This window comes from Cottoperca gobio, chromosome 11, assembly GCF_900634415.1.
Source record: "Cottoperca gobio chromosome 11, fCotGob3.1, whole genome shotgun sequence".
In the NCBI taxonomy this organism is placed as follows: Eukaryota; Metazoa; Chordata; class Actinopteri; order Perciformes; family Bovichtidae; genus Cottoperca; species Cottoperca gobio.
Window position 1 is genome coordinate 13,420,686 of NC_041365.1, and position 12,885 is coordinate 13,433,570.

Sequence of the window (12,885 nt, forward strand, 5' to 3'; positions counted from 1 at the left end):
TGGAGAAGAAGAGGAGCTCCAGATAACTTAGATGATGCACGGGCTGGTAGGTGAACAACACGTGTTTTTATCTTAAGTAAGGTGAGATGGAGGCTGGCTGGTGATGGCTGACAGGTCATCTTGTTCATGTGTACTTAAAAAAAATGCGGAATGTGATGGTGTGTCTACTGTAAGCAGGCTGCAGACACAGCACCCAAACGCCCTCCTTCTGATCTCTGGTGACTTTAATCATGCCTCTCTTTCCACCACTCTGCCCATATTCAAGCAATATGTCACCTGCCCCACCAGAGAATATAAAACACTGGATTTACTGTGTGCCAACTCCAAGGAGATATACAGCTCATCACCTCTCCCTCCCCTGGGTAGATCAGACCACAACCTGGTACAACTCCTGCCTGTGTACAAACCCCTTGTATGCAGATAGCCTGTGACCACACGCACGGTGAAGAGATGGTCTGCAGAGTCCTGCAAGACTGTTTTGGCTCCACTGCGTGGGATGTGTTCACGGACTCTCATAGGGAAGACCTTAACAGCCTCACAGACTGTATACCGGACTATATTAACTTCTGTGTGGATAACGTCGTACCCACCAGGACTGTACGATGTTTCCCTAACAACAAACCATGGATGAATCCTGAGATAAAGGCTCTCCTCAAAGACAAAAAGAGGGCCTTTAGGTCAGGTGACAAGGAAGAGCTGAGGATTGTTCAGAGGGAGCTAAGGTGGAAGATCAGGGAGGGAAAGAACACCTACAGGAAGAAGATGGAGGAGCAGCTGCAGCAGAGGAATGTTAGCGGTGTCTGGAGAGGCCTGAAAACCATCTCTGGGTACAAGGAGCCAGAGTGGGTGAATGACTTGAACATTTCTTCAATAGATTTGATCAGTCAGGCGCCCCTCCCCGGGCTCATTCCCCCGGGCTGCAACCTCCATTGTTCTTATTACCGGTGAACGACCCTGCCATCTCCAGACTGCTTGCACTCTGTATGATTGTATTAAACCTTCTTTGCAAAGAATAAATACTCCAAAGACAAGCTTATTTCTCAAGGATCTTCATTTCAGTATTATAGACTTCAAAGGACTTGATTAAAACTTTCCACCACAATTTTCAAAAGAATATAAATTGACTTGTATTTCTGAATCCATATTTAAATACAAACAATATATAGTTAAATGTGTTATATCACTGTTAATGGGATACAATGAATTAGTAGAGGGTGTATATATATATATATATATATATATATATATATATATATATATATATATACCTGGACTAGCAAACAGGTTTGTTTAATCCAGGGGTCCCATTAGCTGAAAGAGAGATGGAGCTTGGACCCCCTACTACATAAAACTGAGTTGCATATTAACCTGTGCCCACAATAACATGCAGGGTGGCCAATATTTTTCAATAAAACGTAGCTAACTAGTTCTCAGTTATGGATAGGTGCCGTTTCTTTGCTAAAAATGTGTTGGATTCATGTTAATGTTTCAGACAGACATTTTTGCTAAATAGGGCTTGAACACTGTGGCGTGGGGTGTGATTAGGGCGGCGTCTGCTGGTGGAGAGGTGGGAGTGTCTCAGCCCGGGATCAGACAGCTGCACAGAATCAGGTAATCACACAATATAAGCACGGTGGTTATCTGGTTCTGGTCTCTTGCAGTAGGCTAGGTCGAAAAAGAGCGGTGGAGCGGACCGTGTGTGTGAGAGAGGGAGAAAGAAAGAAAGAGACAACCAGCCAGAGACAAGAGACAAACGAACGAAATGTGTGTCTGTGTGCAGGACCTGGCGCAGCTGTAAAACCGATTGTTTCCACACCCAACCTACTCTTCTACCATCATTGTTACCTGAGTGGGAGCAGGAGCCTCCCACAAACACATCATAATGTAACTCTATTGAACCTCAGTTCACCCGCAGCTAACAGCTAAAGCTAACTAGCTCTGGAAACTCACATCATGGCAACTGAGCCATGTGTCTCAATTTCCCAGGATCCTCTATGGGTGTGAAAACCCTACAACACTTCCTGTGTCTGCATTGGGAAGTGCCCTAAACTTCGCCTGAGGACTCAACAGTGGCGATTGGTTACTGTAGCCTGTGACCCATGATGTCGGCAGGTCAACAAATAAGCAACTCAGCAATGTGATCGCCCTCTTTCTCTTCAGACCTCCTCGCCCCTGGTCTTCCTCAGTGCTGGAAGCACGCCACCGCAGCCCAAAGACTTCCAGTTCGCCAGCACTGCTAATCACAGCAAGCACGTTTAGTGAATGAAGTGGCTATCCATGGATATTCAGTATTTTTTACATCACATAAGTCTTTGGGGTAGAAATAAGATAATAACTAAAACAAAACTTTAAAAATATATTTTAATTTGTTTTTTTTGTCTGTCCTTTGTAGACAGTCCAAATTTATCGGGTCCAAATTATGCAAAACAGCAGCCTAGGTGCTCCATCACCGGATGAATTTAGTCCAGTCTCCATGCACCATTCTGGGGTTTTTGAGTAGGGTGAGCAGCCCTGCTGCTCGATCACCAGTGTGTCATGGATGAATTTAGACCGCTGTCCATGCACCACCCTGGGCTGTGTGAGAAGGGTGAGCAGCCTGGTGCTGATCAGCCTGGTGCTGACGACACAGCGCCGGTGTTTCACGGATGAATTTAGTCGGCTCATCATGCACCATCCTGGGCAGTGAGAGAAGGACTGCCTCCTTTTATAAGGAAATAAATAGAAAGCACATCCCTGTGTCCTCCACAGAGGACATTGATAAATACATGTTGTTTTAGGTCAAATAATTATTACACTGCTCTGAAAACTCACTACACTAACTCGTAAGATGTTCCCTTACTAGAATTAATCAAAAATATTGAACTCACAAAACTGCTTATTACAAGATTACATACTTATCATTTTTCTTTCCAAAATTTAGAAATACCAGGAAATTAACCTTTTCTAAGTCACACCCCCACTTATGTCACATGTCTGAAAAGTCCAGGATGTCCTCAGTGAGGTGCAATTTAATTCAATGCAGTTGCACCAAAGAGGGCAAAGTGAATGGGTGGGTCCCAGGAGGATTCACATATACACATATTTTAAACTAGAAAACAAAGTTATGTTGAGTACATAATGTTTGCCATGTTCATCAGTGTTCCTATTCTCAAGCATCTTCATCATCTTTGTTCTCCTTATTCTCATACAGCCCCTGCCATCTCTATTTATCCTGATGGGGACATGAATATTTGCATTTTCCCCACAACCATCAGATTATGGAGATGGTACTGACACAGTGTGATCATCTGATCATAATTGATCCATCCAGGAGGCACTATGACTATTTCTGGACAAGCCCTGACAAACAGAAACACAACAACATGCTTCTGACACACACATACTGGAAATTGTTACACATGTTGCTGTAAATCCCCGCAGAACTACACCAGGGGTAAAGCACACCACCACAAGACTGGGAAACATGTGTTTGTTTTCAAAATAATAGCACTACTTAAAGTAGAGACTTGCTGTTTTTTGCCATACATCCTTGTACAATGGAGGGTGATAAAAACATGTCTGTCTGAATCTAATCTTAGAGTAAGTGAAAATATGTAATAAAGTATTTGTGTGAACAACAAAAGAAAAACAATTACATTATGGTAACAATTGTTTTAAATTAAACAACCCTATGTTGCCTAAAGTAAATTTTAAAATCGATGGATTCGTTTTTTAAACATGCTGACTAAAACCACATCGTTTGAGAGTAGAAGCTCAGTAATCCAATGCTATATTTCATTGTAATTGAGCACTCCCACATTGTGCCTCTTCACTACATGTATTTTTACATACTAGAATTACAAGTTACTTATATAAATAATGTACACACAAACTGTATCATCACCTTATAAAATATGATGGACTGTTATCTCCTCAACAGTATGTAAAATTATTGAAATTAGCATTAATGCATCTTTGACATTAGTCCAGTAATAATCCAATATAATTATATATAATTAAATATGGGCTAATAATATTTAACTGAAAGGGGAAATTTTACTTTTAATCAACATTTTTTGTAAATACGTCTTGTACTTACGATTTTTTTTGAATGCAGGACTTTGAACGGAAAGGTTTGCCATCGTGATTGTCCTACTTTTACTTTAGTAAACAAAATCGTGTGCAGCGCCTGTGCATTATTAGAGCTTTTATTTTGAAACATATGACCGGAACGCATCTGATTTGCGGGTCTTGACTCCAGTGCCGCACCAGGGAAGGTTTAAAAACAGTTGAAACAGCGAGAGGAGGGCACTGACTCAGAGTTTGAGTTTGTTTCTCCTTTCACGCCACACTCTTTTAATTTCAATACTTTGCTGTGATGTCGAGCACCGGCAGCTCCCTGGCCTGTGAGGGGATGTACTCCAAACTGATAGACGACGAGGGCGCATACGACGATGTAAACAGCAGACCAGATGTGGGACTCGGCGGTAAGGACTACCACAGAGTATAACTTCAATTATTTAATCTAACCCGTCATGATGGAGGTCTTGCAGTCTAATTGTACCTTAGTCTCTTATTGACTTTTCAACATTTTCTTTTTAGTTCTTGTGTCTGCTTTTGGGCACTTAGGCAATCTAAGAAATACACAAATTCACAAATCTAAACCCAGTACTCAAACTACATTATGTAACCATATTGTCAGTTTTTCACACATGTTGTGTCTCTCCAATGCTCCTGTTTGAACACTGTTTGTATCATCCTGTAGTAGAATAGAATAAATATTTAGGATGCAATTAATAATATTTAGTATTATTTAATAATTGGTTATTATGATCAGAATTACTACTGCCAGTAATGATTATTTTCATTCTCGATTAATCTGAAGATTGTTTGTTCATTTAGAAATATAAAAAACATCATGAAGATACAATCTATACTTTGCAAGGGAATGTGAAGGACAATTGCCCAACAACAAAGGGGCTTGAAAAGTGGCATTCTCCAGGCAGCATATCACAGGAAATAATTAAAGTAATAACCTGTGTAATGCACAATTCATTTGTATTTATCAATTGCAGACATACAGTAGTAACATATACATAGTTTAGCTAAGTACTTGACCACAATGCATCTCATAAAAATATCTGTTACACAAATATACACACACACACACACACACACACACACACACACATCAAGAAAACTCATTCATACTACATGTGAGCATACACAATTAACATCATTAACAAACTGAAAGCATACACTTGTGATATGGCTTTTAGAGTTAACAGAAAATAAAAAGTCTGTTGTTTGGTTAGAAGAACTGATTTCAGTTTGGTTTTTTTAACTACTGTGAAGACATGTTTAAAATATGTACAATATTTTTCAAAACAAAAGTTGAAAAGTGCTTAACGAAATAAGTTGCAACAATTACAAAATGTCAACATAAAATCATAACAAAATACAGAATGAAACCAGAATATAACATAACTTAAAACATGATGGTTCAGTCGACCGAATGTCACAGAATCCTCATTCTTCCTCACAGTCATGGTCCCTGGAGGATGAATCCTTTGACAATCCTCTGACCTTTCCTCTAGCACCACCAACAGGTCATTATGTTCAGTCTTTCATTGCTTACTAACAGATGCTAGCATTATAACGTGCTAAGAAAAGATGAAAGTGAACATGGTGAACATGATACCTCCTACAGGGAGCCTGGTTTGATTTTAAATTGTTGTGTCAAATGTTGAATAGACAGTATAGAAAGTATTAAGTACTTGTATGAATTTAGCAAAGGTGATGTGGGTACCATTTAAAGTTTTGATGGCAGGAGGGTCAAAGACCGTGGTGGATTTGGAGAGTAACATCTACTCGATTAAGACGTGACAATTGGAAAGAATCAAAGGCAGACTGTCACAAGAACCGATGCTTCAGTACCAAAACTCTGAAAACTTGGCGGTAGCCTACTCGTTTTTCTACAGTACTGCAGATACCGTAGTGCCGTCAGGGCTCGAGATTAACGGCGTGCCAGGAATGATAAAAAAACAAGTCTTGGACATGGTAAATTCTTTATCGACACACCCTATTCTTCCCCCGATAATGCTACATTGTGAACAACACATCCGTGTTAGCTGTTAGCTGTTAGCTGTTAGCTGTTAGCTGTTAGCTGTTAGCTGTTAGCTGTTAGCTGTTAGATGTTAGCTGTTGCTGTTAGCTGTCAGTGAACCGAGGTTCCAAAGAGTTGCACTATGGTGTGTTCATGCCTTTTCCAGTAAAAATGTATATTGGGAGAAGGTAAATTATAACTGGATCATGGAGTCAATCAATCTGGTTAAATTTAGTTTTCTACCGAGAAACTTGAATACAGTTATTTGATAGAGATGTTTTCACCAAAATATAAAATAGTTATTAGAGAGGAAATTATGACCTGTTTATCTTCCTAACAAAAAACAGCATGCAAACGATTATAGAGTGTATGTTGAAGTACATGGGATTTGTTATTTAGTTTTTTACCGTGGTATTGAATTGTTATTGAGAATTTAATGGAATTTCACTGGTATTGGTGTCAAATAATAAATTTTCATCGTTACATCCCTAGTTATATTAATTAACAATATTTCCCCCTTACCACCTCCAGCTCAGCCAGTCTCCCCCGTCAGACTGATCCCCAGGCCTAGCGGTCCCGGGCCCTACCGCCTCGCCACCATCTGCCTGGCTACGCTGAGTGCCGTCCTGCTGATCTCCATTATAGCCGTCACCGCACACTGTACGTATAAAGAGTTTTTTGAACACTAGTGGTGCAGTTGACCAATGTTTGCATCTCGTGTTCAATCAGCACAAACATGTGGACGAGCACTGGGGTGACATTAGACACTTTTTTGCTGACTACCAAGGTACACCTAGACACTAGGAGGCAGTAATGTCCCGTAAAAGGTAGAACTTTGCCAATTAAACAGTAGAAGAAAATATATTATAAATATATATATAGGGCCCATGCAAAGGTCTGTGATGGTCACGTGATAATGCTACATTGTGAACAGGAGGACAGCTAGTTAACGTTAGCTGTCAGCAGCCGGTGGGCAGCACAGTCCTGCTTGGCTAAATAAAGGAGCTAAAAGCTAATGTTAACGGAGGTTGCATTTGAGTGAGTTACATTATGATGCATTCAAGCTATATTTAGTAAAAATTAGTATTATAAATGTATCATTATGTGTTTAAATGATCTTGTAAAATTAAGTTTGTGTCAAGAAACTTAAATGAATACAGTTGTTTTGAAGGAGATGTTTTAACAGCAACATAAAACTTCCTTACATTAGCTCTAAGCAGCTTGTAATGTATAATCTAAACTACTAATGCCAAAAAAAATTCAACTAAAGAGACTGTGTAAATATAAATACAATCATTTATTTTTCTAATCATTTGAATTGTGTGTGTTTTTGTGAAAATAACCAAGAGGACAATAACAAGGTAAAAGAATAACATTTAGGATTTTTGACGTTATACACTGACTTTATTATGGTAGAACTTATTTCTCCGGACGGTGGTGGAGAAACATAGTCTGCAACCTTGAATGAGGGGCCTTATTTAGGAAAATACTGTCCCCTTGTCAATAATTCCTAATAGCTGGCCTGGATCAGCTTTTAGCCTAAAGCACCAATTTATGAGAACACATCCGTGTGTTGCACCTTAGTCTTGTTTGATGTCAGACTGAACTTTTCTACTTCAAATCTTAAATATTTTTTAAGTTAATCAATAACATTAACTGTATCTATTAACTTAGCTGTCCATCATTCCATATGCTCCTCAGATAAGAACAAACCGCAGGGCGGTGGTGAAGCGACGTCAGAGATGCAGAAGCAGACGCAGGACGCAGACGTAACGGCTCTGACCGCCTCCATCAGCAAACTGCAGCAGGAGAAGAACCAGCTGCAGAAAGAGAAGGACGAGCTGCAGAAAGAGAAGGACGAGCTGCAGAAAGAGAAGGACGAGCTGCTGGCCAAACTGGCTGGCCAGATGGCCACTAAAGGTACACAGCTCTATATTTGTATATGGGTGTCTTTTGGTGACACACATGTCAACTTTTTGCACCTACTGCTGTGTTACTGTTACTGTATGAGAGTGAAGTACGCAGTCGAGACCATACTGTTCCGCTTCCTGGATGCCGAATCTCTCTCTTTCTGTGTGTCATCAGCTCCTGAGGTGATTAATCCAATGACAAATGCCCCTATCGTCTGCTCCGTGGACTGGCATCTCTTCAACCACAGCTGTTACTTCATCTCCAGAACCACAAGGGATTGGTTCGAGAGCCAGTCTTACTGCCAGAGCAAAGGAGCTCACCTGGCCATTATCCACACAGCAGAGGAGCAGGTACAGTACAACAAGCTGCATGACGACATGACAATCACAATGCGGCCATGCGGTCCTGGTTCTTCCCCGGGGTCTCCTCCCAGCTGGACGTGCCTGGACACCTCCCTAGGGAGGCGCCCAGGTGGCATCCTTACTAGACCACCTCAACCGCGTTACTTGTCTAGTATTTTATACCTTGAATATATTTACTTACCTTTTGTGTGTGTTTTCCTCTCAGACTTTTCTCTGGGATAATCTTCCCAGAGGGCACTGGAACGCCTTCTGGTTTGGGATCAGTGACGAGCACACGGAGGATCAGTGGAAATGGGTGGATGGCACCCCGCTGGTCGGAGGGTAGGTCCACTTCAGAATTTCTTTCATTGGTCTATTAAAGTTAATCAACAATTGCTTTGTGAGCACAGAACAAGAATGAAAGTGTACCAAGGCTTCAGCACAGGTACTCGTCCATATTCCAAAAATTCCCCAAAGCTCTCTTCTAAAATCTGTTTTTGAGCTTTCTAATTGTAATCTCAGCTGTCTAACAACGTCAGCGTTCAGTCCTTTCTCTCCTGCTGTTATTACAGGCATATGTGAACTAACTGCAGCGCCTCGACTCCCTCATGTACTCGCCTTTTCTGTGGAGCTCTGATGTTTAGCTCTCGAAGGACACATGGGGAATGGTATTCGTTAAGACCGCTTAAATAAAATTAATATTATATGAACAAAGAGTTTCAAAGCACTTCCGTCCTTATCTTAACCTATGAAGCGAACCACACAACACACTGTTGAGCTTTTGAGTTACTGGCATATTAACACATGTTTTCTTACTTTTGGAACAGTAAGTTTACATTTTTAGAAAAAGACATACAAGACATCAGGCCACTTGTAGATGAAAATTTGATCTAATTCAGGAAGAATTTGGTTTTGAACTCTATACTAAAAGCTCTCACAAGATTGAGATAGTTTTTCAGGATTTGGAAACATCACTATGCATTGAATAGTCAACGCGACCACATATTCACTTTGGTCAATTTCTGTTTTCTTATGCACACAGAGCAAAGCATGCAGTGTTAGGCTCAGTGCTTTTCCTCGGGCTGAACTGGGGACCAACAGAAGAGGATTTTATAAATATATATAAATCAAAGTCAAGTTTCATTCAGTAATACAAATATCACCCAAACTGTCTGGATATTATAAAAATAGTTCAATGCTAATATTCACAACAACAAGGGGAACATAAGGATGAGGAAAAGCAAGTCGTAAAAATAATACCCCAAAACCACCTAAGCCTGCAAAACATACAAAAGTGTACAATCATTTATTATGAGGGACTTGACTGGGTATTAAAAAAGATAATACAGGACATGAGATGTAGCCTTAAAAGATATGGAGGACTGAGACTTTGTTAAAAATAAGTTGTATTGTGTTAATATGTTGTTTTTATTAATGGAGGTACGATAAACAGCTTATTTCTGCCCAACCTGTGAGTTCAGTCCTCTGGCTCCAGACTGTGTGATAAACACCCATAAGCAGATTGACTGACCATTGGACCTCTATCAAACACTGACTTTGGCACAGGTTCTGGCCTGTGAGCTGCAAATTGACTGTAGTTATTGGCCTGGCTAAGAGAATCAGGTGTCTGGAGGGAAGATGCAGCCAGCGGACTGAAAGGGGGAAGTAGACGAGGCGAGTGGACACTGTTAAGTGGGAACTTTAATCCAATGCTTCCTGTTTCACTGGAAAGTCATCCCTGTGGGGGGGACAGAACATTTCTGGAGGAAAAAAAAAAGGAAGTTAGTTCCTGAACTCCAAAAAAGATTTCTGGTTTCCCTGGAAAAGTATACTTTTATAAAACTATTGTTGGTTTGAAACCAATGTGATATTTACTTTTAGCCACATTAGCAGCATGGATCAAGAGATGCCAATATTCAGGGGTCAGTATACTCGTCTACACTTTCTGAAACCGACGATCCAGCGTTCACACCAACTTCCCTCCGTGATTGGCTCTTGTTGAACAGTGTTTCCACTTCTCTCTCAGCTCTCTTTTATTAACTATTTCTGTCACTTTTCATGTGAACAACCGAGTGCAACACTATGAATATCTTCCAGGATAAAGTGTCTGATAATGTGCACTGTATCCCCATGTTTAAAGGCACATTGAGTAGGATTTTGCAAAAAATTTAAATAAAAGATATGATGGTGTATCTACAGAGACCCTGCTGCCCTCTATTTCTCTTTTTTTAAATATAAAAACATAGCGACCAGGTGACAGATCGTCCGCACACATCCAAGAGGAAGCTACAAAAATGGGGGACAAAGCTCATTCCAAAACGAGAATGACGGGTCAGCTTTTACCTTCTGGTGGGCACCGAACCCTGGGCTGGGGAGGAGGGGCCAACTTTAAATGTTGTGTTTACAAGCAAAAGTTAGTTATTGTGCCTTTGAGCATATTACATATTACATCTCCCCCTCTCTCAATGACCGACCTGCTACTTTTTTCTGTTACATTCATTGAAAATTGAATATTTGAAGGGTTTGGACTGACAAAAACATTTAAATAAGTGCAGAAACAATGAAAAGGACAGTCACTACAGAGTTAATGTTCCAGATGTGAGGTAACAGCTGGAGGGAGGCCAGGATCATGTCTGCCTGCTCTTGCTGCAAACAGCAGCTCTGAGCAGCGTTATGTAACTGCTGTTAAACTGCTGCGGGGCACTTCACTGCAGGTGCCCCTGACCTCTGAACTGTGATGAAAAACAAATGTGTCAGAGCCAAAGAGGGAACTGTGGAAAGAAACATTTTGCTTTAAAACGCAACGCAATCTTTATCTCCTAGTCTCTCGTCGGCTGCGGTTAATATTTTATCCTCAGTACCTTTTTTTATCACTTTTTTCTTTCCTATCTTCTGCCAACTCAACAGATTTTCTAATAATCATCTGATTTCTCTTCCTCATTTTGAAAATGACTAAGCTTTCCTCTTTTGCCCCCTACATTCCTTCCCTTTCTCTGTTCCTGCTGAGATGTTTTTTATGTTGTTCCGACTCAGCTCTGCCCAGATGTTGCTGGGTTCTGACATTCATTGTAATAAATAACCTTTATCATTGAACCTTGAACCACTTTTTACGCCGTTTGCATCTTTTATGTTTATCTCCAGACAGCTTTTCTGGACAGATTAATGTTAAATTTAGTGGAATTACTGTGTTTTTGCCCTCATTATCGCTGCCTGACAGGAAGTCTAGTCTCCAGCGTTAAAGTCGACGCACTACACACCTATCCACCACCCCGACCTCCACATCTTTGCTTTCCACGTTGCCATATAATAGAAACACTACTTGCATACGGATGTAAATCATGAGCTGCATAATGATCCCGTATGAACGTAATAACACCTAAGTGTTGTATGTTTATGGATGACTTTAAATATCTTGCTTTCTCTCTACTAACTAGTTTTTGGGAGGTCGGCGAGCCCAACAACCACATCAACGAGGACTGTGGCTACATTGTGAAAACACAAGTGTTGGAGCGAGTGCCGATTCGGAGCTGGTACGACGCTCCCTGCACCATGTACTGGCCCTTCATCTGCGAGAAAGAGATGGTCGCTGGTGCCAGCACCGCCACACCACATTGACACGCCCCTCCGATCGTCGGAGGAAAACAAGCAAACCAGTCAGTAGTTTGTCAGCAGCTTAAAACCTTATTTGGATCTGACACAATTCAGTCAGATATTTAGGTTCACAGGTTTACAGGATGAACACAAGATAAATGAAATGAAATTAACAAATGGTATTCTTTCTCATATGCAACAAAGATGCTCCGATCTGTCCACAACACTGGTGAAAAATCCTTCAAATGGGTTAGCAGTAGTACGAAGAAAACTAAAGGTAGCTGTACTTCGCAGCAGTTTCTATACTTTTATGACATTTTCATACTGTTTTTAACCTTAACATATTGCTTATTCTTCTCACTCACCTTACGATGAATATCATATTATATCATATTGTTAATATTTTACTCAAAAGCCGCTGAAATGGTAATCAAGAATCAGGAGTATCAGATTATGAATCACCTGTAATAGAATGTATTACTGTACAGACAGTAGAAATGCTAAGCTGGAGGTCAGTGGCTGTTTCTGAAGCCTTGGAGGAGGACTGTGGTGTTTCTACGTGTTACACATGTATCTGTGCCTTATACCACATAAATAATATCGTATTTCTTATATGATTGTTTTATGTTTTTGTTCAATAGATCAGGGATTCAAGATAGCGTTTAATGTTTTCAGTAATTTTTTTGCATGTGAAAAGTTTTTTTTTAACAATGAATAGTGTTTATAATAGATTTATATTAAGTGTACATAACACAAGTGTCCTTACTTATTTGTGCATGAGTGTGATTGTGTGATGAAATGTGTTCACTTCAGTAAGAATGATCTATTTTAATTTGATGCACTTTTAGATAATTTAAAAGTTTTTTTAAATGCAACATGAATCAAATATTTGAAATTATTCAGAAATTTGTCCTGTGGATCTTGTAAATTAATAATAAAGATAATTGTTTTGTATCA

At 40.1% G+C, this 12,885-nt stretch overlaps 1 protein-coding gene across 1 annotated transcript; it reads left to right on the forward strand.

Annotated features, from left to right (window-relative positions):
* The first annotated feature begins 4,256 nt into the window (after positions 1-4,256).
* On the forward strand, positions 4,257-12,885 carry LOC115015307 (CD209 antigen-like protein E). Its single transcript, XM_029442476.1, has 6 exons — positions 4,257-4,466; positions 6,617-6,745; positions 7,787-8,005; positions 8,171-8,346; positions 8,564-8,679; positions 11,772-12,885. Exons 1-6 carry the CDS (start codon positions 4,358-4,360, stop codon positions 11,950-11,952), a joined length of 930 nt encoding a protein of 309 aa, XP_029298336.1. The 5' UTR covers positions 4,257-4,357; the 3' UTR covers positions 11,953-12,885.

What these genes read in the sequence shown, in the direction of transcription:
- LOC115015307 (XM_029442476.1), top strand. Translation starts at nt 4,358, where the DNA reads ATGTCGAGCACCGGCAGCTCCCTGGCCTGTGAGGGGATGTACTCCAAA. An exon ending in TATAGCCGTCACCGCACACT is followed by an intron (nt 6,746 to 7,786) that starts GTACGTATAAAG and finishes TATGCTCCTCAG; the next exon opens with ATAAGAACAAACCGCAGGGC. An exon ending in GGCACCCCGCTGGTCGGAGG is followed by an intron (nt 8,680 to 11,771) that starts GTAGGTCCACTT and finishes TCTACTAACTAG; the next exon opens with TTTTTGGGAGGTCGGCGAGC.